Here is a 23,205-nt window from a genome sequence, read left to right as displayed (position 1 = left end):
TTTTCCCTACTCGATCCATTCTACTTGTAAGGTTCTCTAGTTGGGTTATCGAGTTTTTCTATTCCATCTTCGTTTCAGCTTGATTCTCTCCAGTATTTGCATCTCTTCACTGAATTCAGTTTTTAAACCTTGGGCTGTACTCATCATTTCACTTAGTCATATATTTGTGTTAGGTATCGCTTAGGAATTTCTTGCTATTTATTTTCTTTAAGATTATTGGGATGTTGGTCTTGTCTTCTTTAAACTCCTTGAATCTTTGGAGTTTATGATTGCCTTTCATTGAAGAACATTGCTATTGGATTGGTGGATTTCGGTGAGATGTACTGTCTTGGCCTTTCATATTATTTGTGTTTTTGCAGTGAGACCTGAGTACGTGGACTTGTATGTCCGATGCAAGATTCTAAACTGGCTCCACCTTGTCTAACATGCAGGCTGAATGGCCAAGGAGAGGTTTGAGGGTTGGGGGTAACATAGGTAGATGAGGTTTCAGGGACTCATTGGCTGGATGGGCTAGGCATAGATGTGGGATATGGTGCAAGTAGTCTGGGGTCCTAGGGAGTCACCAGATTAGACTGGTACAGGGCATTTGTGACCATGACAAAGGCTTAGGGTTAAGAATGACAGGACTGATCAGACTGAGTATCCATACAGGATGTGTAACCTGGGCTAGGTATGAGTATTCGAGAGGATGTTCAGGGAACAAGTGTTCAGGGAACTCAACAGACTGAGTATGGTATGTGCAACCTGAACAAGGCCTGGAGGTTAGATGTGGCATGGACAGGTGGGCTGATCAGACTAGACTAGTGCAAAGAATGTAGGGCCGGGGCCAGCCTGTGGACCAGGAACTGCACATGTGTGACTGATCAGACTTCAATTCTCATAATTTAAAATATCATTCATAAGTAATATAATCTTAGCTTTAATTTGTTTTTCAGGCTGACAACCTGAGCCTTACAATTGGAGTAAATAAGTATTCATATAGTTGAGTTTATATTATCATATTGTTGTATTTTATGTGCCTACCATTTTTTCTGTTCCCTACTTAGGATGTGTTAAACCTTATTTCATATCCATCCTGAAGATGAATATGCATGTGTGATCAACTACTATCATGTGAGCTATTGCTGTTCCATTTCTCTGATAGATCTGAGATCTTAGAACCTTAGTATGCCAGTCAAGCCTATTCAGGGTTTTGCTCTACTGTGATCAAGCATTTTAATTTCTTATGTTCATTTTCCGTAAGAGATTATCACTGGATGTTTAGTTGTGATTCACTTGGATTTGATGTCTTATGTTCTCACATTTTATAGCTCCATGAACACACACCATGCTTCTTCTTTTTCGGTCACTCACATACCTCACACTATTATATTGCCTCTGCCATTGAGCATTTCTGGGCATGGTTTCTATGAGCAGCTCCTCCATTTTATGAACCTTGTTTCATGTTGTGTCTTCTCATTTACTCAGGTTCACATTTATTTTCTTTGAGTATAAAATTTCTGGTTGTTTTTTGAAATGTAAATTATCTTGTGAAATTCTTCACCTATCAGCAGATGCTCTCTGTCTCTTTTACTATCTGTGTAAGTTTACACACTACAGCTGTGCCTGCTCCAGGGTAAAGTTTGTTATTCTGGAAAGTGAAAACAGCATGCAATGATCAGATAGGTGTGGTCAGCACAGCCCTCACCCCTTATCAGTTGTTTGTATTGGTCCATTCTTCTAGGTGCTTCTAAAATATATAACAAAATATCATTCACTATAGTAACTGCCGTGTACTTTCCACTTTTCCATTTAACTGTATTTATTAACTAAATGGCTATTTCAAATGCATATGTTTTAAGTTTATTATGGGAAAATTTCTATCTGGAGCACTTTGAGGTAGGTATATGTTTCTGTTTTTACATTTTCTCTCAGTTTTTGACCATTTGATCTTTTGGTATTCCTTCTAATTCTTTATTAAGTCACACAATGAAATGAAATTACCACAGAATCATCGTGATTTTAATGTCCTTTAGAGTCTTAAGCCATGCCTCTGGTAGCTGCTGACACAGAGAGAAAGCCCCTCATCTAGTCAGAAATTGTGGTGACAGAAGCTGTGTTGCAGTCACTCAGTCTTGATGAGGGCTGTCCTTTCCTTTCTTCCCGAGCAAGCACTTGAGGAACGTCTCTCAGATTCTCTATTCTCCCACTAGCTCTTCATAATGTATACTGCATAAAACATTTTTAAGGATTGAAATGTCAGATTATTTCTTTCATACTTTAGTTGACTAGGAAGTAATTGAAAAGTTATTTCAACAATCGTTTTTGAAGCAAGCTTAACATTGATTTATAGGACCTTATAATGATGAGAAAATTTAAGCTAATGTAATTAATATAACCAACGTAAGTACAGCATTATTTTAATTACTATTACAACATGGAGTTGTGACCCTTTAGTGTTACACCTTATCAAAAGGAAGCCAATAAAAAGAAGGAAAGAAATAAAGGAAGTTTTTCTACAAAATGAACTGATTTGTAAAAACAGAAATATCCAGAGTGGGTTTACTTGGGGTTAAAAGAAAAAATACAATTTGATTCCATAGAAGAAGAACAGAATGAAAACATTCTAAATCAAGGCAAAGTAGAAAGGCAAGTGCTGTGGCCATGCTCAGTGGTGAGGAAGTCACTCATCAACAAAACGGTTTGGCTGGTGAAGAGTCCGGTCCATCAAAGGGACCCTTTTTCCCTTCACTAAGTTTTCAGGCTTTCAGGTTAGGGATTGAGTATTGTGGTCAGAATCTGAACTGCCCCACAAAGACTCACAGTTGGAGAATTTGTTCCCTTTTTGGTAAAACTATCTGGGGGCTATAGAACCTTTAGGAGATGGGGTCTAGCTAGCAGAAGTATGTGGTGGTATTTTACTTGTACTAAAATGTGATTTTAATTGTATGTTAATAAATAAAGTTGCCTGGGGGTCAGAGCTATTAGAGCCATAGCAAGTGCGTGGCGGTGGTGGCGCACGCCTTTAAGGACCTGGAGGGCGGTATATACAGACAGTGACGAGGCAGTCACATGTTTGGGTTTACAACCAATGAGAAGGCAGAACAGCTAGACTATATAAAGACATATACACAGGAAGTACGCCCCCTTTTCGGAGAGCTCTCTTGGCTGAAGAAGATCGCTGAATCAGGAAGGGTGAGGCTCTTAGCTCTGACCTCTTGGCTTTCTTCTCTGAATCCGCTCTGTGTTTCTTATTTAATAAGACGGTTGGTTATATCTACAGAAGTAGGTCATTAAAGGCAAGGGTTTTTTTTTATTAGATTTTTTCATTTATTTTACATATCAACCACAGTTTCCCCTCCCTCCTCTCCTTCAATTCCATCCCCCCCACCTCCTATCTACCCCCGCATCCACTATTCCTGTTCAGAAAGGGGCAGGCCTCCCATGAGAGTCAACAAAGCATGGCATATCAAGTTGAGGCAGGACCAAGCTCCTCCCCCTGCATCAAGGCTGGGCAAGGCAACCCAGCATGGGGAATAGGTTCCCAAAAGTCAGCTCATGAGTCAGAGACAGGTCCTAATCCCACTGCTAGGGACCCCACAAACAGACAAAGCTAGTCAACTGTCACCCATATGCAGAGGACCTAGGTCGGTCCTATGCAGGCTCCCTAGCTGTTGGTCCAGAGTCTGAGCTCCCACTAGCTCAGGTCAGCTATTTCTATGGGTTCCTGTCATGACCTTCACCCCTCCTGACTCGTGCAATCCCTCCTCCCTCTTCCCAACTGGACTCCTGGAGCTAGGCCCAGTGCTTGGCTGTGGGTACTAAAAGACAGGCAAGTTTTTAACATTATCAGCTCAGCCCTTACTTCCAGCAGCTCCTTGCCTCCTTGCCAGCCAAAAACTTGAGGAGCTTCTACCTAAAGTCCCTGCAAACTGTCAGCAACATGAACTCAGCAATGTAGAAAGTAGCTAAGACACATCATTTGCTTTGTGTTTTGGTGTCTATCTCAGCTGGTGTTCCTAATCACTGACGTAGACATATTGTTGGAGAAGTACCACTTCCTGGACACGATGTTCATCCTCATGATGTTTGGATGGTCTGTCATCCCTTTCATCTACCTGCTAAGCTTCCGGTACAACAATAGCACCAGTGCCTATATCAAGATCTTCATCCTCAACCACTGTTTAGGGTTTATGAGTATAATTATATACGATGTGGTAGAGATAATACCAGGTAAGGAATTCACAAAGTTTCTTCCTTTCAGGCACTTCTTTTGTTTGTTTGTTTGTTTCTGTTGTTTGTTTGTTTTTTGAGACAGGGTTTCTCTGTGTAGTTTTGCGCCTTTCCTGGAACTCACTCTGTAGCCCAGGCTAGCCTAGAACTCACAGAGATTTGCCTGCCCCTGCCTCCCAAGTGCTGGTACAGGAACTTCCTATAAGTAAAGAAAAATGGCTTTGAGGAAAAGTAGCACTACAAAGTTCTTTTGTTCTGGGTTTCTGGGGAAAATATATTAGTTAACAACTTTATTAAGTACTTTTACTGTTATAACACTATATTGAGTGAAACCAAGGACACATTGAGCCACTAATACAAACCAATCACTTTTTTAAGACCTTGTTTTCTTGGGTTTCCTCCTTTGATCATGACATCCAAGGACAACTAACTGGAGTGGTGATGCTCACAAATAGGGAGACTTGAACTGAAGACGGATGCCTCTCCTTCTCCAAAGCACAGTGCAAACACTGATGTTTTCAGTTATTTGGCAATGTGTGTTGCCAAAACCAGAAGAAAGAGACAAACCCCCTGACATCAAGTCTTGTCCTCCCACTAGATCTTTGGTTATCTGAGACTACTTTAATATTTGTAACTTTTCAAGGGGTGCTGCTAAAGCCAAATGCAAGAAATTGTTCTCTAATTTGTAGAAGTTATTCTTCAGTCTTATTCCCCAAATTAATCACATTGCTATCTCTGTATTATTTCCTTGTGATAACAAATTATCACTAATATAGAATTCATATTGATTTAATAACCTCCACTGAATAAACATGACTACATGTTACGTGTCCCATAAATCTGCCTGACATTTGGGGATCAGGTGTTCAAGAAGTGAGTCAAGAGTGACTGATTTGAGATGGATTCTATTCTTTGATAGGAAGATCATTGCTGCTGCGTATCATTTCATTTTTATAGGTTTGATGAATAGTAACTTTAGATAAAAGAACTATTCACATAATTGGAAAAGCAACAAGAATAAAAAATACTCTTCAGTCACCAAAAAAAAACCAGTATCTGAATGCACAGAGTCTCTTACATGTTTGCCTAAAATGAGAGGAATTTGATTTAGCAATAACTCTGAGCAGATGTAGGAACATCTCCTCTCGTGAATCTTTAGAGACTTTCAGAAGTTTCACGTGGAAATAAAAGAACCAATCAAGGTGCAGAGAATGACTTGATAATGCTCAATCCTGACAAGTTATCTGTATCACATTCCCTCCTCCTAAGATTCGGGGATCATGCCAGAAGAGTGGGCAGAAAGATTGGAAGAGCCGGAGGCTGTGGATGACTACAAGAAAACTGTTTTCTGGACACATCAGGGCAGTTGCACAGCAGTTGAGACAGCATGTACAAGAGCTGGGCAAACTTAAGCCACCTACAATTCCATCTATTGGCAGTTGATAGGTCCTGGGAAAGGAAGAGTCGGTTTTCTTTAAGGGTGTGGCCCCTAGTGAGTTAACTGTCCTATAGTGAAGCCCCCACAGCTAAGAGTATATAGGCAGCATAAACCGTTTGAATGGTTAAATGTGTGTGTGTGTGTGTGTGTGTGTGTGTGTGTGTGTGTGTGAGAGAGAGAGAGAGAGAGAGAGAGAGAGAGAGAGAGAGAGAGAGAGAGAGAGAGAACAACTTTAGAATTTTCAAGAATCAAAAAGGAGGGAAAAAAGAGTCATTGGAATATCTAAATGACTTCATGGAAGGATTTGTGGGAAACTGTATTTACCTTTTGCTACCTTGAAAACTCTACTGTAAAATGAAGGTAATAAAAAGTACTAGGAATATTTAGCTAATAGAAGTTTATTTATTGGAAAAATAGCTGTATATCAAGCACCAAACTCCCATTTTCTCCTCACAAAATCATCAGGGAAATGCAACAAAAACTATGAGAACTGACTCTGACTGAGCTCTAGAAAGTGTCAAAAACTTACTGGAAATAAATGACTACTGGATCAATATAGAAGCAATACAAGACAGTAGGAAAAATTAATGGCAGGTTTACATGTCTTGCCTGACCCCTTTGCCAGCTTTGTGGCGGTCCTGAAGTCTTGAAGGAGTTCATGCTACCAGTACGGAACCCAATCTTTGACTGTAGATAAAATGGAGCAAGATTTCTTCATAAGTTTGTGTGTTGGTCCATTCTTCCCTAACCAGGGATTGCTCAGAGACTGTCTCTTTGCTTCACTTTGCTCACAATCCAGTTGTTATGAGACACTGTGTGTGGCTCAGTAGGATTGTAGATGATGAAATGACTCTTCAATGTTTGGAAGATGACATTACAGTTAAGATAGAAAACAGAATGTCCAAGGGCAGGAACAACAACAAACCCCCAAACATGGAAATTAGAGCATTCAAAAGCCTTCATATATATGGTGTAATTTACATCACATCTAGAATACACTAATAGCCCCTTTAAAGATATGGAAGCAGATTAGGGAACATTTTGGAAGAGTGAGAGATCAGTGAGACTCAGGACAGGGAAGTGTGTGCATGACCAAAGTACATTATATACATGTATAAAATATGATAATGAAACCCATTGTTTTGTATAATTAATGAAATATGATTATATAGAGAGAAAAATCACAAGAAATCCATAGGAAAGCAATTGTAGCTAAGGAAAATTCAGTGCAACTCCAGGCTAAAAGATTAACACATAAGCCTCAGCTTATTTCCCTACATCTTCAATGAACAATCTAAAATGAGCTTAAAGAAATTTAATTTATCATACGATTTAAAGAAAATATTTCAGGAAACTCTTAAGGAGGCGAAAAACTTGTGCACTAAAATTGCAAAACCTCACTGAAAATGGAGCAAAGGTGAAGCTGCCCACTTCACAGAGCCTATGTATCAACAGTGTTAAGATGCTACCCAAACTGACAGATAACACCCAGCTTGGTCCCTCGAAAGATTCTGCCAGCATTGATTTTCTCAGAAATGAGCATGCGCAGACTCCCGAGGAATTCCAGTGGAACAAAGGTGGACCTCTCACAGGCTCTGTCATCAAAACTTATTGTGAATGTAGAGCCTTAAAATGCTATAGTACTGGTGCAGTGACAAAGGTATAGGCTGTGTGAATGCATCAGAAAGACCAGATATTTACAAAATACAAAGCCCTCACATACTAGGGTCTCATGATTTGCAACAAGACTCCAAGATCATCCAGTGGAATAGAGAGTCTTTGACAAACTGTGCCAAGAAAAATGAGTGTGGCACCCAGAAGAGGGACGTTGAACCTTGTGTTACACCATTGACAAAAGGGAGCCCAGTGGTCTCTATTCCAGAGATGAAACGTAAATCTAGGGAAGAAATCAGGACTAGATTGCTCTGAACTTGGCAAAGCATTCTTAGATGTGACACCAAAAGTACAGGCTATGAGGGAAAAAGTATGTGAATTGACTGCCATCACCAAAATGGAACACTTTGTGCATCAAATGACAGACAGTGAAAAGGACAGCAAACCACATCAAAGCAAGTATCTCCAATGTCCATATTTGACAATGATCTATCATAATCTGTCCTACAGAAAATACAACAAAAAAGACAGATATCCCCCAATAAAGTGTATTGAAGGGCTTTAAATAGACAATTCCCATGAAAGATGTATAAATCCCAACTACATGAGAAGATAGATGTTCAGCCTAACTACACATTAGAAAATGGAATTTAAAGCTACAGTGGAATCTCAAAGGGTGGCACAAATTCGCCACATGAATCATGGCAAGACCTCAAGTGGATCCCTGAACTTTCTAAGTGTAGGCTGGGGAATCTTGTGTGGCAGACCAACAAGAAGGCCATGCCGCTATGATTGGTACATGGTGTGATGTTTTTGGCATTCTTCTCTGATTGGTCAATACTTGGCCACAGAAGGTGGCATGCTTGCTAGGGGATAAATAACTTAATACCCATGCCTTTGCATTGCATTTTGTCCATTTTCATCTTGCTCTATACCCCATTATGTCAGCTTTTAGCATGTTATCTCCCAAGGAGTCAGTTTACTCTTTAGAAGATATTTTTATGTTCTGTGACAGATGCCAAGTGACTGCCCTTTAACATTATCCTGTAAGCTTTGGTATCTCCCAAAATGAGAAGCCAATGTCCCAAATTATTTTTGGCTTCCAGACTTTATGTACTAACAGAAATTATGACCTTCTTTATAATAGGCTTGTTGTGACATCAACCACTGAAAAAAACGGTGAAATACATAAGAACTTCTCATCCTCTATCATTTGTTCTTCTGAACCAGTGGCCAACTTTGTTCTTATAAATATGTAAAGTAAATATATAGATTATATATCGTTAAAATAACACATCAGAATAAAATGCCCTGATGAAACATATTCTTTTTGTATAATTAATATGTATGTTGCCCACAATTAACACTTTATTTTCATTCCCAGCAATCTGAACTTGTTCTTTAAGTTCAAAAGTGTGAATTCAGAATGTTAACCCTTCAGTATGTTCCTATGTCCTTGCACACGCACTTACCAGCTGCTATGTTCTGTTACTCCTTAGAGAAACTTCACCTTTAAATTTGTTCCTTTAAAGATACATTCCTTCATTGATCAACCACTTCTTATCCACTCTTTACCATTGAATCTTAAACTAAATTTCCTTTAGGCAGTTTGGCTTAGAACTCTCACTGTGTAGTTCAAGCTGCTCTCAAACTCCTGATCCTCCTGCCTCAGCTCCTGAGTTCTAGGATTACAGGTACATACCACCATGCCTGATGTAACTTTACTTCTTCATGGATCACACAGGAAAGGAAATGCAAGAAGTAATGCCCATTGCTCTTCTGTTCTCTCAGATGACAGATTATATGCACATCAACTTCTTAAAGGGTTTTCCTAAGCTGTAATCATTGAAATAAATTGTGTTCTAGGATATCAAAGGTAGACTAGATAATGGCAAGAAATTAGAATTCTTTGCGAATAATACTATGCCTTGTAATTTTCTCAGTTTAATTTAGTCAGCTTGAGATATTCTCCACATAGTTCACTTTACATAAAGCATGCAAATGTTATCTTTTAAATCACAGACATTACGACCCGTACTAAGACACTCATAGTTGACTCGCTGCTGCTGTTACCCATTTATAACCTTGGGATGAGCATCTTCAAATACCATCACATCCAAAATATGAAGAAATGGTGTTCTTCACAAAATGTTACTGACACTGATTTGTGTTTAAACAAAAGTAAGTATCTGAGGTTCTCTGAGATTCACGAGAGTCAAGAACAATCACTTTACACTGTAAACAACTTTCAGTGTCACCATGCATCTGTGCAACCACTAAAGGCACACGTTGCCCCCCTCTGTGTGAGAGTATACCCTGCACTATGTCACCAACACAGCCTTGGCTAAGATTAACAATGTATACACATTTCTCCTGGTGAGAAGGGTCAGTCTCCAGAGAGAGGAGTTACATTCTGCACTGAATTTACGCTTTTGTCAGTCTGCCCTGCCTACACACTAGTATTTAAAGGGAAGGTACCAAATCAATGTTGAATTAATTTTTGTCTAACATGGGCCTGGGCACACGAGAGACACTTAAATATTTGTGAACAAGTGATTAAAGGGTGGAAAGAGTTATTTCCGTGGCGAGAGAAAGGATGCAAGTTCAGTGCAGAGGCAGGGATAAACACTCCAGCGACGTCTAGTAAGGAGGCTGCACTATGAAGTGACACTATGAAGTGCTTTCACACTCCTGGGGAAATGGAAAGATGAAAGGCAAGTGCGCCTAGAAAACATAAGCCAGGCTCTAAATGTCACAGTAAATGTGGGTTTGTGGGACAGGAGAAAATAGAAGCAGTTGTGCCCCAAATTCCAGTCATGCTAAGAAAGTTCAAAGGATGGAGCCAGAGGGGAAGCGAGAGAAGAGCGGGAGTCTGTGTAAAGTCTGGCGAAAGATACAGCAGGTGACATTATCAGCCTCATTTCCAATGTCTTGCCTCAGAATACAGCAAACCGTGTAAGAATAAGTATGAATGGAAGCACAGTAGGTGTGTAGCAAAGAAGTCAGATCATTCATCAATTCAGAAGAGTTAGGAAGTTTGAAGTCAAATTTGAGAGCAGCAAATGGAAAAGTAAGTTCACAGTGCTGGCTAGAGATTTAGTGCTCTTTGAAAAGAATTAATAGAACAAGAAGTCTGGGGATCAGAGGAGACACATATGATCTGATCAGTTCTAGCCACCAGCTACACCAAGTTCATGTTTTCTGCAGAACAATCCAAAAGCAGCAGAATGCATGTTTTTCATGTGTGTGCATAGAATGCTCACCAATGCAGACCACAGAACAGTTCTCTTTAATGCTTGTAAAAGCTTTCTCTCTCTCTCTCTCTCTCTCTCTCTCTCTCTCTCTCTCTCTCTCTCTCTCTCGCTCTCTCTCTCTCGCTCTGTGTGTGTGTGTGTGTGTGTGTGTGTATGTGTGTGTGTGTGTGTGTGTGTGTGTGTGTGTGTGTGTGTGTGCCTATTTTATATTATTTAATGTCCCCAAGTTCCATCAAGGTTGTAACAAGTGACAAGAGTTCATCCTTTTATATGGTTGAGTAGTACCCCTGCTTGTATATTATTGATACCATGTTTTTCCTGGTCTTCAGGAGATAGACATTATATTTTTCATTCCTTGGTCATTGTTAGTGTTGCAATAAGCATAGATATACAGATGTCTCTTGCATTCCATTTCCTTTGGATATAAACATGGTACTGTTGTTACTGAGTCTTGGTAATTTTACAACTAACTTTTTGAGGACCTTCATACATTTTTCATTTTCTATGCCAATTCATATCCAACCAATAGTCACCTCTCCTTTGCCTCTATATCATCATGAGCCCTTGATATCTTTACTCTTTTTGATCATAAGGAATGAGGTAATACTATTGTGGTTTCAAGCTATACATCTCTCATGATTAGTGATGTTGATTACAGGAAAGAAAGAAAAGAAAATTTTATATTTTAGCTGTGTTCTCCCATCCCCCTGCTTACACCCACTCCACACATTTTGTAGTTTTCAAGGCTCCATTTGTGCTCTGTTGTTATGGCTGTTCTTTGGGTCTCTTGGTTACTGGCTGTGCTCTGATTTAGGTGCAGCCACTGCCTTTGTCCCTTATCTAGAAAAATCACTTGATATAGAATATAATTAGCATAAAATGCCACTGATCTGGCTGGATCAGGGATGTTTTTTTCTCATACTATAGCAGATTCCTCCTGGAGTGGTGCTTAAGCCACATGGGAGGAGATGGGATGATGGTATACCTGAGAGCTAGCTCTCTTTGAAATCAATCCAAGTTAGCTCTGCCCACCTCTTCTGGGAGCAGAGAGAGTAGCTAAGCTGAAGAATTGTGTTGGCTGGTAGTGTACTGCTGCTGGCAGGTGTATTTCTCATTCAGTAAAATGATTCTATGGGACTCTGTTTGGCCTGCTTACTTCTATTGTATGTGGTTGACTCTGTGTGTGGTCCAACATTAAGTTTTCCTGCTAGGGTTCCCAGTAATTGAGAAAAGATTCAGAATTCTCAAAAGGCTCCTTAGAATGATAGGGAAACTAGGTATCTGCTCTCCACATTCTCTTTTGCCTGGGGGTGTTTCTTCTGTGTGCTGCCATTCCATCCCATGGGAAGGGAATTGAGAACCATTCCATAGGAGTGCATTTCTCTAAATCAATTGATATGGATTTTTGCTCAGGCCCTTGGAGCACAGCTGTGTCTCCTTATTTTCATATGTTTGGTGGGTTACAGCAAAGCATTTCTGCTAATAGCTGACAGTTGGTCTACTTGTGAGGGGAGTGAAGGCAGGGATCTCCCACTCCAGCACCTTGGTAACACCTCATTCTGTTAACGTTCTTTTGTTGTTCTTCTCACCAGTAATGAAAATTTCCATCTACAGTATGGACAAAAACGCAATTGGAAGGCACATAACTGCCATGGCTGCCACAGGAGTGCTATACCTCCTCCTCATTTTCCTTCTGGAGTTTAGCGTATGGAATTTAAAAACATTCATATATCGCTATGTTTTTTTTGGAATCTATAAGATATTTAGTAAGGTAAGTAGCAGAATACAGACCTTAGATATCCATTTTAAAATACATTTTTATTTTTTATTGAAAAAAGTTTTTTTATACCATATATTCTTATCATTGTCTCCCCCAACTCCTCCAAGATCCTCCCCACCCACCCAACTCTATGCCATTTCTTTCTCCCTCTCTTTAGAAAACAAACAGCCAAAGAAACAAACTGGAATAGGAAAAAAAGTAGAAACACAGACACACAGCCCATAAAATCACAAAATCGGAAGCTCTATTATATAAGCAAAAGGCCAGTAAGACAAAATATGCCTGAACAAAGCAATATGAGACAAAAAAAAATCTAGAAAAATACCTTTGAGTTCATTTTGTGCTGGTCATCTACTGCTGGGCATGAGGGCCTGCCCTCAAGTGTGGTTTACAAACCCAGTGAGACTCCATTGGAGAAAACTAATTTTTCCTTTTTCAAGTGGATGTCAATTGGAGATAGCTTCTTGGTTAGAGATGGGAGATCTTGTCCACTTCTTCCTCTCAGTGCTGGGATGCTGTCTCACTTGAACTGTGCAGGGCCTGTGCGTGCTGCCACAGTCTCTATGAGTTCATATGTGTGACCATCCTGTTGTGTCTAGACAGCCATGTTTCCTTGGTGTCATCCATCCCCTCTGGCTCTTCCAATCTTTCTGCCTCCTCTTCCACACAGCTTCCTGTCTTAGTGTTCTATTGCTGTGAAGAGCTACCATGACCACAGCAACTCTTTAACTGGGGCTGGCTTAGAGTTCAGGGGTTCATTCCATTATCATCATGGTGGGACACAGCAGGGTGCAGGCAGACATGGTGCTGGAGAAGTAGCTGAGAGTCCTATATTTTGTAGGCAACAGGAAGTGGTGTGAGACACTGGGCAGTATTTTGAGCATATATGAGACCTCAAAGCCCACCCCCACACACACAGTGACACACTTCTTCCAACAAGACCACACCTACTCCAACAAGGCCACACCTCCTAATAGTGCCATTCCCAATGAGCTTATGGGGGCCAATTACATTCAAACTATCACAGGGGCCATTCTTATTCAAACCATCATATTCCCTGAGCCCTTAAGAGAGGGGTTTGATGAAGACATTCTATTTAGGACTGAGTGTTTCAAAATCTCTCGCTCTGTACATTGTCCAGTTGTGAGTTAGAGGTAACTCTTAAAATGAAAAGCACATACATACATATGCTTAACTCCATTACTGGATTTATTGGCTTTATCATCATGACCAAAACATCTGATAGAACAACTTGAGGAGTTTGCTCATGGCTTCCAAGGCTTCACTCATGGTTGCTTGGCACCATGTGCTTGGGCAGAACATCATGGAAGCAGAAGTGTATGGCTGAGTAGATTTTTACCCCATGACGAGTAAGCACAGAATGAAACAAAAAGGGGGCCAAGGACAAGATGCTCCCAAGGACCTACTTCCTCCAGCTTAGTTCTACCCCTTGGTTCCCAAATAATGCCACACCCTGGGGACCAAATATTGGTGGAAGTATTAAGGCAACTCCACGTAGTTAAAAGGGATGTTTATTTGGGAGTTTTACTTGCAACAAGTAAAGGGATAGGTTACAGGGCCTGGGAGAGGTGAAGTGCAGTCCAGTGGTGTTCTCCGGAGAACTCTGCTCAGTCTACCATCCAACATTCAGTATTACCAGGACCAAGAGAGCTGGCACATCCAGATCTCAAGTCTTAAGCGCTCCTGTCTTGGTCCTGCCTCAGGGGCAGGCCATAGGTAGGCGTGATAGTTACCAGAAGCCTCACTTGGGGTAATACTTCCAGGTCAAAACTGGAACAGCTACCCACTACAACCAAACCAGTGGAAAACATTTCATACTCAAATCATAACAGTGTATCAAGGAAATCAATCTCTGTTGACTGACATCTACATGAATCAGAGGTCTACATAAAATGTGAATTTGTGATTTTATTGTAATTTTAATACATTGATTATTGTTGAAATTTTTCCTTTGAATAATCCGTATGTTAGGTGCACATTTCCTCCCCAGTCTGCCCATTTGTCCCAATTTGGCTCTGGCTATTGTAAAAGCTCTCCTAGGTTGCCAATCCACAGAACACATATTCCAGAGAAAGGCTGTGTGATAGATATTCCCATCATGCAGCATGCCCTAGACTTATGTATAGGGCTTGTTAAACTATAAATTGCTGCTCTACACCTCCTGTGTTTCTGACGTAGTCAATTTAGGGTATGCCTTGAAAATTTGCATATGTAGCATGTCCCCCAGTGATTCTGCTGCTGCTCATAGAAATGAATATTGAGGTTAAGTGAGGTATAGAATGCAGGAGTTTCCAGGCTGTGTTGTATAGGTTGGACAGACCCCAAAACACAGACTCAGCCTTGAGGACAGCACTAGTGGCAGCTTGGTGTCCAGAGCTGATGAGAGTCTCCTATTCAGTTGAGACACTCATCTACAGAATGAAGGAAGAATTACCTTAATGGTGGGGCATAGCCTCAGGACTAGGGAATCAGGCCAGATCAGCATATAGCTGGCCAACAGTAGAAATATTACTCCTTGGAAGTAAAACCTGATGCTCAATTCCAGGGTTGCAATACATTTGAAAGATATCCCTCAAGTGCCACTGTTGCTCAACGTAACAGTGAATGCTGGACAGGACTCAATTTCTTTAGATGTCTGGGAGGAACAAGCAGATCCCAGGTCTTGGAGGAGAGGTAAAAGGAGAAATCTGTAGGTATTCCAAAGAAAGGGCCCCAGGATGGGAACCAAATCAGAGACCAGACAAATACCAGTCATGGGAATAAGATTTTTGATAAAAGGAAATATGAAATGCTGGGACTGTATCTAATAGGAACCAAACTAAGTTCTGGCAATTGTGTGATACTTAAGGGAGTAAATTCAAGGCATTGGGTGGGTGGGGGGTATCAACTCAGGCAATGAAGTCTATTCAAAGAACTGCAAATGGATTCCACAGGTCAAGACCTGAGTGCAGGTAGCCTCTCGATGATGACAGACTAAGTCGGGGAAATCCTCACAAGTGCTAGGAGGACACAGGACTATCTTGAGACATTAGGGGATGATCAGAAGAAGAATCGTTTGTTTACAATTGATTTTTGTATATTTGATGTTTGTTAGAAATTTGTGGTTTCTCCCCACCTACTCTTTTTCATTTTATTTTATTTTACTCCATTAGCCCTGCTAGGGCCTCACTCGTTTTGTTAATATCTCCAAAGCTCCAAACTTTAGGTTTTGGTTTTTGTTTTTTTACCTTTTTTTTTTTTACATGTTTCACCCAATTTCACTGATCTCCATTCTTACCTTCTGAAATTTCTAATCCATTCTCTTATGAGGCCATAACAACAGACATGGAGACTAATTTTCAAAACAAGAAGGTTGAAGATAGGTCATGATATAGAGGCCAAAATCTTTGACAAAAGTGTTAGCAGCTTGAATTCATGACCTGGCCAGGTTTATTCCAGAAACATGACAACAGTGTAACAATCCAAAATAAAATCATCACATTAATAAAATTAGAAAAAAAATATTGACAAGTTCAGAAAAACCATTTTGTGAAATTCATTATAAAATGTCTAGACAAACTAGAAATAGAAAAATTGAAACTTTTTAATGGGATAAAAGAGTAGTTACAAATGTATAAAAAGGCACAGCAAATATCATGATAGACTCTTGAAAGTTTCCCTCTTAGATCAAAGGAATATAAACGTCTTCTTTCAGCTTTTGTATGCAACTATTTCCTGCTGATTGTAGCCAGTGTGATAAGATAGAAATAAGATATAAGCATAAAGTTTGGGAAAAAGAGATGTAAAATTCATAAGAGATGGTAGTATTGTATATGATCTAAGGAAATCTATAAACAAGTATTAGCATTAACATTACTAAATGAAAAGTCAGTATAAATGAGTATAAAAGTCAGGTATGTATTGAGATGCTATCCACAAAAAGTAAAACACAAAAGGATACCACTTAAACAGCACAGAAATTAAAAAAAAATAACTAAGATGAACTCTAACAAATAATATGGAAAACTTTCACACAGAAAGTTATAATTTGGAAGACCAAAGGAGAGTTACATAAATGTAGCAACATACCATGATCATGCTAGGAAACTTGACAATGATAAGATGATTGTTCCTTGTCAGGTCTGATTGAACAGACAATGTAATCTCAGTTCATATCCCAGCCAAGCACATGATTTCAAGTTCTGGAGATTTGCTGACCAGAAGACTCTAAATTTTGCAAGTGTGGGAAAAGTAAAGGACCACAGATAACTAAGGAAATCTTGAGACAGAGCAAAAGGAGGCCATCACACAGATCAGTATATCTTTAAACTTTAAGGGATTGGCAAGATGGCTCAGCACACAAAGGCACTTGCCCCACACACCTGGTGATATGAGTTCCATCCATGGAGCCTATGTAAAGGTGGAATAAGGGAAGGAATTTTACAAACTCATCCCCTGACCCACATACATGCAGTGGTACATGCCACCCCCACACAATTAATTAATTAATTAATTAAACCTCTAAGAAAGAAGCTAGTCAAAACAACACATCAAGAAAAAAATATGTTCTAGGAAGGAGCCACACTTGTCTATGTGCGGCCCTTGTCGTCAGCTAGGGATTGCCTAGAAATGCGAATTCTTTTTTTTTTTTTTTTTAAATTTATTTTGCAATACAATTCAGTTCTACATATCAGCCACGGATTCCCCCGTTCCCCCCCTCCCGTCCCCCTCACCCTCCCCCCAACCCCCCCCCATTCCCATATCCTCCAGGGCAAAGCCTTCCCCACAGACTGAGGTCAACCTGGTAGACTCAGTCCAGGTAGGTCTAGTCCCCTCCTCCCAGGCCGAGCCAAACAATCCTGCATAGGCCCCAGGTTTCAAACAGCCAACCCATGCAATGAGCACAAGATCCGGTCCCACTGCCTGGATGCCTCCCAAACAGACCAAGCCAATCAGCTGTCTCACCCATTCAGAGGGCCTGATCCAGTGGGGACCCCTCAGCCATTGGTTCATAGTTCATGTGTTTCCATTCGAAATGCGAATTCTTAATCCTTACCCCAAACCTAGTAAATCAGATGCTGTATTGGTAGAAACTGGCATTCTGTGTTTTTGCAAAAGATTTATTGATTTTATTTTATGTGTATGTGTGTCCCTGAGTGTGTGTGTGTGTGTGTGTGTGTGTGTGTGTGTGTGTGTGTGTGTGTATCACCACATGTGTGTAGGTGCCTGTGGAGGACGGAAAATAGGTTGGATCTCTGTAACTAGAGTTACATGTTTTTGTGTGTTTGATGTGTGTGCTAGGAACTAGCATGGGTCCTCTGCTACAGCAGCAAGTGCTCTCAATAGCTGGGCCGTCTCTCTAGCCCACATAGTACGTTTTAAGACACCACCTATATAAAACCAGTGCATGCTGTAGCCCGAGAACAACTGGAATAGGATGTCTAGAGACAGACAGGGGCACAAATACATAGTAATATGGCTTGTGACAAGCTTGGCACAGAGTACAGTAGGGAAAGAATGTTCTCAATAAATGACACTCCTACTCTTAGGTAAGCATCTGAAAATAATGAACTTTGACTCTGCCTTTGTCCCTTACAGATGAGTTATAGGTTTAACTCTTAGAGGCCCAACAGTAGAAATAAAGTTTTGTAACAACAGTCACAACTACAAACGAAAGGAAAAAAACCTCATGGTAGCAAAAGATATCAATCATGAAGTGAGTGAATAGGCAGGTCACAGTGGTTTCTGGATCAAATCAGTAAGGAGAAGGCAGACACAGCTTGATTTAAAAACAGGTAAGATTTAGATACTGGCCACATAAAATCTACATATCCCATAAGCACATATAAAGGCATATTATGTGTCTTAGGGTTTCTATTCCTGTGAAGAGACATCATGACCACAGCAACTTTTATAAAGGAAAACATTTAATCAGGGCTGGCTTATAGTTTTAGAGATTTAACCCATTATCATCATGGTGAGAAGCATAGCAGCATGTAGGCAGACATGATGCTGGAGAAGGAGCTGAGAGTTCTACATCTTGATCAGTAGGCAACAGGAAGTGAACTGTCACACTGGGCATAGCTTGACATATGAGACCTCAAAGCCTGCCCGCACAGTGACACACTTCCTCCAACAAGGTCATACCTTCTAGTAATGCCACTCTCTATGGGTCAAGCATTCAAACACATGAATCTATAGGGGCCATACCTATTCAAACTGCCACACTATGTTCTATTTATAAGATAAAAGTATATAAGAGCCACTGAGGGACACCACAATGTAGGTTTATACATTCCTCAGGCACACACACATACATGACAGAAATGCATATATTTATCCTCTAAAGATATGTGTGTGGAATGTATATTTATAAAAATATGTGTAAAATATGTAAAAGAATGTTTGTACTGCATTAGCCATAAAAGAACAGGACAAAAGCCTCATTATTGTAAGCTCTATAATGGACAAAAATGTGTCTTACAGCAGGCAGTGGTGAGAAGGGACAGCCTATAACTTGCTCATATATGATTTGACACAAAAGGAACTAGACACAAAATAGATGAAACTAGTATGTAATAGATATGTATGGTGTTATAAGCTGAGAAAGTGAGGACTGTAGTTATTGTCAGAATATTTTTTCTGGAATGAAAAGCACAGCCAGACACACACTTTGTGAAAATCCATGAAGAGGTAGGTTGTGATTTATTCATCTGTCTGGAAATATGCCAGACTTCAGGAGTTGACACTAAAAATGGTACTGAGTAAGGTCTAGAGTAAAGACAATGAACCCAGTGTTAGTTTCTTACCTTTGACCAGGGAACCAAAGTTGTTTAAGGTGCCACCCTTAGGAAATGCTAACCTTAAGCAGAGCTACACTGTAAACTCTTAGTTAAGAGTTTAGTCAAATATGTTTCAAGATAAGAAGTCTATCACTTGAAATGAACTAGATACATGGGCTGGCTCTTCAAGCTCCCTTCACCCTGCATCGGGTGGAGTGCCCTTTCCTCCCTCTCTGTTCCCTGCTGTGAGTGGACTGCTGAGCTTCTGTTTATGGATTTCACCTCAGCCATTTCATACACTGAACTGTCCCCTAGTTCTCATTTTCTCTGAGAAAATACTTCAATTTTTTAATAAAAGGAAACATATAATTTGGCTTACAGTTTCAGAGGGTTAGAGTCCCTAATGGCAGAGCAAAGGGAGAGAGCTGAGAGTGTACATCTTGATCCCCAACCACAAGGTGGGGGAGAAAAGTGGGGGTGGGGAGAGAGAAAGAGAGAAAGAGAGAGAGAGAGAGAGAGAGAGAGAGAGAGAACTGAAAATATTATTTCTCTGATTGTTCATCTATACTTTATTATTAGCAAACAGCTTTTTAATCATAATAAATGGTATTTGCTGTAGCTGTAGTTTTTGTGACATCTGCTTTGAGAGAACTCTGCTTGCTCATGGCAGGAAGCCTAGTTTCTAAGCTTTGGAAATGGGAAATAAGTTTTTACCAGAGAGCTGTGGTCATATGCAGGAAGTCTCTTGACTTTCGTTTTGATACTCTGAAATAATCCTCCAGTTTAACATCCATAAATTCATCCAGTGTAGACCAGATGCTCAAACGGTACTCACTGTCCATTCTCGTCTTCACAATACAGGCTAGAGTGTCCAAAGAGTTATCCGGGGAATCTGAAGATGAAGATGTACAAAATGAAAGGAAGACTATCCTGAAGTATCCTCAGAAGGCACTGAAATCTACTGTGCTCATAAAAGAGCTCATAAAGGTATTGTCTGTAGATGTAACCAACCGTCTTATTAAATAAGAAACACAGAGCCGATTCAGAGAAGAAACCCAAGAGGTCAGAGCTAAGAGCCTCACCCTTCCTGCTTCAGCGATCCTCTTCAGCCAAGAGAGCTCTCCGAAAAGGAGCTACTTCCTGTGTGTTTGTCTTTATAGCCTTTCTGTTCTGCCTTCTCATTGGTTGTAAACCCAAACACATGACTGCCTCGTCACTGCCTCTCTGTAGAGACTTCCAGGTCTTCTATGGTTGGGATTGAGATTAAAGGCGTGTGTCTCCAATGCTGGCTGTATCCTTGAACACACAGAGATCTACCTAGCTCTGTCTACCAAGTGCTGGGATTAAAGGCGTGTGCCACCACTGCCACGCTCTTGCTATGGCTCTAATAGCTCTGACCCCCGGGCAACTTTATTTATTAACATACAATTAAAATCACATTTCAGTACAAGTAAAATACCACCATAATTGTCAGTGGCCAGCATATGGCTCCATTCCCTAAGATGAGCACCAAGGGCTTACTGTGGACCTTTGGGATCTATGGCTGTTCTCTAAGTAGGGCTCTTATGAAACTTTCTGACAAACTGTGGTCTGTAAAGGTTTGAAACTTTGTGTTTGACCCATCCAAATACATAGTTTCCATGTATTTTGTGTTTTCTTTGTTTTTAAGATATATTTTAAAATACCACCCACTCTGGCTGTGAGAAATATCTCTGTCACCATTAAAAAGGAGGAGTGTTTTGGATTGCTTGGACTAAATGGAGCTGGAAAAACTACTACCTTTGAAATTCTGACTGGAGAAGAGATTGCTACATCTGGGGATGTGTTCATTGAAGGCTACAGCATCACCAAAAATATCCGAAAGGTATGCTAGTATGCAGTCTGAAAGTGAGAAGCATGATGACTTAGGGGTGCTGAAGGGGAACAAATGGTAGGAGACCCCAAAGAGGAATTGTGACAGGTGTTGAGATGATTCTGTACATTCCATCAGACGCTTCTGGGAAGAGAAGTAAAATGTAAGGGGACACATGGGGGTATGTAGGGCAGTGTCACCTTGAGAGCTAAGTCACAAGTATGCTCTGAGTGAATTACAAGCTCTCTCAGCAGCAACATCAACACACCACACAATGTCCTTGGTGTGTGTGCAGACCCAATAGACTCGGAATCTCCAGCCTAGTATTTAAGAAGAAAATTGAGGTTCCCAGTCCAAGCCTAATAATTAAAACTCTGAACCAGATGTGCATGGTGGCACATGCTTTTAATGCCAGCACTCAGGAGGCAGAGGCATGTGGCTCTCTGGAGTTCTAGGCCAGCCTTGTCTACACAGTGAGACCCTGTCTCAAAAAAAGAAAAACTGAACTGGAAACCAACTGACACCCCAAATTAAGGCACTGAGAAAGTGAAAACAGCGAATCACCACCAAGTTCCAAGGCAGGATCAGGAGTGCCCAATGTCCAAGCCTGACAATCTGAGTTTGGATACCCAGAGCCCACATAAAAGCCAGATGCAGTAGGACACTCACAGGTAACCCCAGCATTCCTCTGGCAAGAAGGCAGAGGAAGGAGAGTGGCCGCTAGTTGAGTGTACATAGTGGTGAAAATCAAGAAACACAGCCTCAAATACGGTAGAAGTTGTCCTCTGACCTCGTGTGAGTCCCCATACTCAGATCAATGTGAGCACATAGACACATTAGACATCCAGACACATCCAGACCCAGACAAAACAACTTCAGAGTAGAAATTCCAGTGAGGGGGGGGGGGACTATAATATTGGAATAGAAAGAACTGAACCTTTAATGATGAATTACTGGAAGCTCAGGCAGAACACATCTTCAACTCTTCAGCAGGCAAGGACACAAACCTTCAACAGGGAGCTGGTCATCTGGCTGGCACATCTGGCTGGCCCACACTTCTGTGAATTTTATCTCAACCAGGTTCTTAGTGTGACTGACAGAAAAAAATCCCTTAGACAGCCTGCAGGAGGAAAGGAAACGGGAACCAATACACAGCGCATTCTGTCCTTAAGAAGTCTGCACACAGGAGGAGTTGTTTAACCAGAGCCTGAAAGAGCAAGGTGAAGGAAATGCTCAACTCCAACAAGCTCAGGCCATTAGTCCCACCTAAACGGAAGAGGGAGAATCGAGAAGCACCTACTTAAACCACGTTAATTGATGAAGCTACAACTTCAAGCATTGTAGTCGACATAATCAGAGAGAATAGACATCCTTGCCTTGTTCCTGATTTTAGGATTTGTTGGATTATTTTTGTTTTTCAAAGAATGCACCTATAATAGGAGAATTGAAATAATCCATGCCTATCTTAGACATATGACCTAGCTCTCCAATTAGAAAAGAACTCCGCTGAGGTTATTTCCTGACTCCCTTCATTATTATGCAGTTGTACTTGACATTTATTGAAAAATTAATATGAACCAAGAAACTTGAGAGTTCTTAAAGTACATTACTGTGCTGAATACAATACCTCTTGAAGCGGATATATAAATAGTTTCCACGGCAGACGAGTCTTCTAATTCATAGCGCTTCAGCTGCAGTTAGGCGGTGTTAAGCCCAGCCTCTATAGTCATCTTAATTGTGGCACGTTTCACTTTTAGATGTTGGGTCTGGTCTTGTGTACGCCGGTGCAGGATGAGTGTTTCCTATTGCTGGAACAAAGCTTGTTCAGCTCTTCTCCTTGCAGGTTCTAAGAGTGTTCATGGACTGTTATTTTAAGTTCTCTTTTATGTTTGGAAATTTTCAAAATAAAATGGGGGGAAACATTTATGGCAGTCTCTTATTTTCTTCAAGTGATCAACATAGCTTTTCTGCCATCTGGATATGCTAATTTCAGTATCAGATATATATTTTCTCTGATTGCCCACCACTTTGTTGTATGCCATTTGTAACTGCTTATTAATTTGTATACTCAAATATATATATATATATATATATATATATATATATATATATATATGTTTTTAATTTCTGTTACATTGTTTTTAAAGCATAATGTTCGGGAGTAATTTAAGATCTTGAACAAACAAGGAAATTGGTTTACTAGGAAGATAAATATTTTTTTAATTTCAGAACATTTTAAACTAAATTTATGCTTTGGGATTCTCTGGGACTTG

At 40.3% G+C, this 23,205-nt stretch overlaps 1 protein-coding gene across 1 annotated transcript in view; it reads left to right on the top strand.

Annotated features, from left to right (window-relative positions):
* LOC128124843 (phospholipid-transporting ATPase ABCA3-like) overlaps positions 1-23,205 on the top strand; it is a 103,884-nt gene that overhangs the window by 71,282 nt on the left and 9,397 nt on the right. The window contains 5 exon segments of the mRNA XM_052761581.1: positions 3,990-4,212; positions 9,287-9,445; positions 12,111-12,289; positions 19,942-20,067; positions 20,750-20,944. Coding sequence (XP_052617541.1) covers positions 3,990-4,212; positions 9,287-9,445; positions 12,111-12,289; positions 19,942-20,067; positions 20,750-20,944 — 882 coding nt within the window.

Source organism: Peromyscus californicus, unplaced genomic scaffold (assembly GCF_007827085.1).
Source record: "Peromyscus californicus insignis strain IS unplaced genomic scaffold, ASM782708v3 Scaffold_4__1_contigs__length_199733344, whole genome shotgun sequence".
NCBI lineage: Eukaryota > Metazoa > Chordata > Mammalia > Rodentia > Cricetidae > Peromyscus > Peromyscus californicus.
The sequence above is the reverse complement of the archived record's forward strand: the minus strand, read 5'-3'. Positions and strand labels throughout refer to the sequence as shown.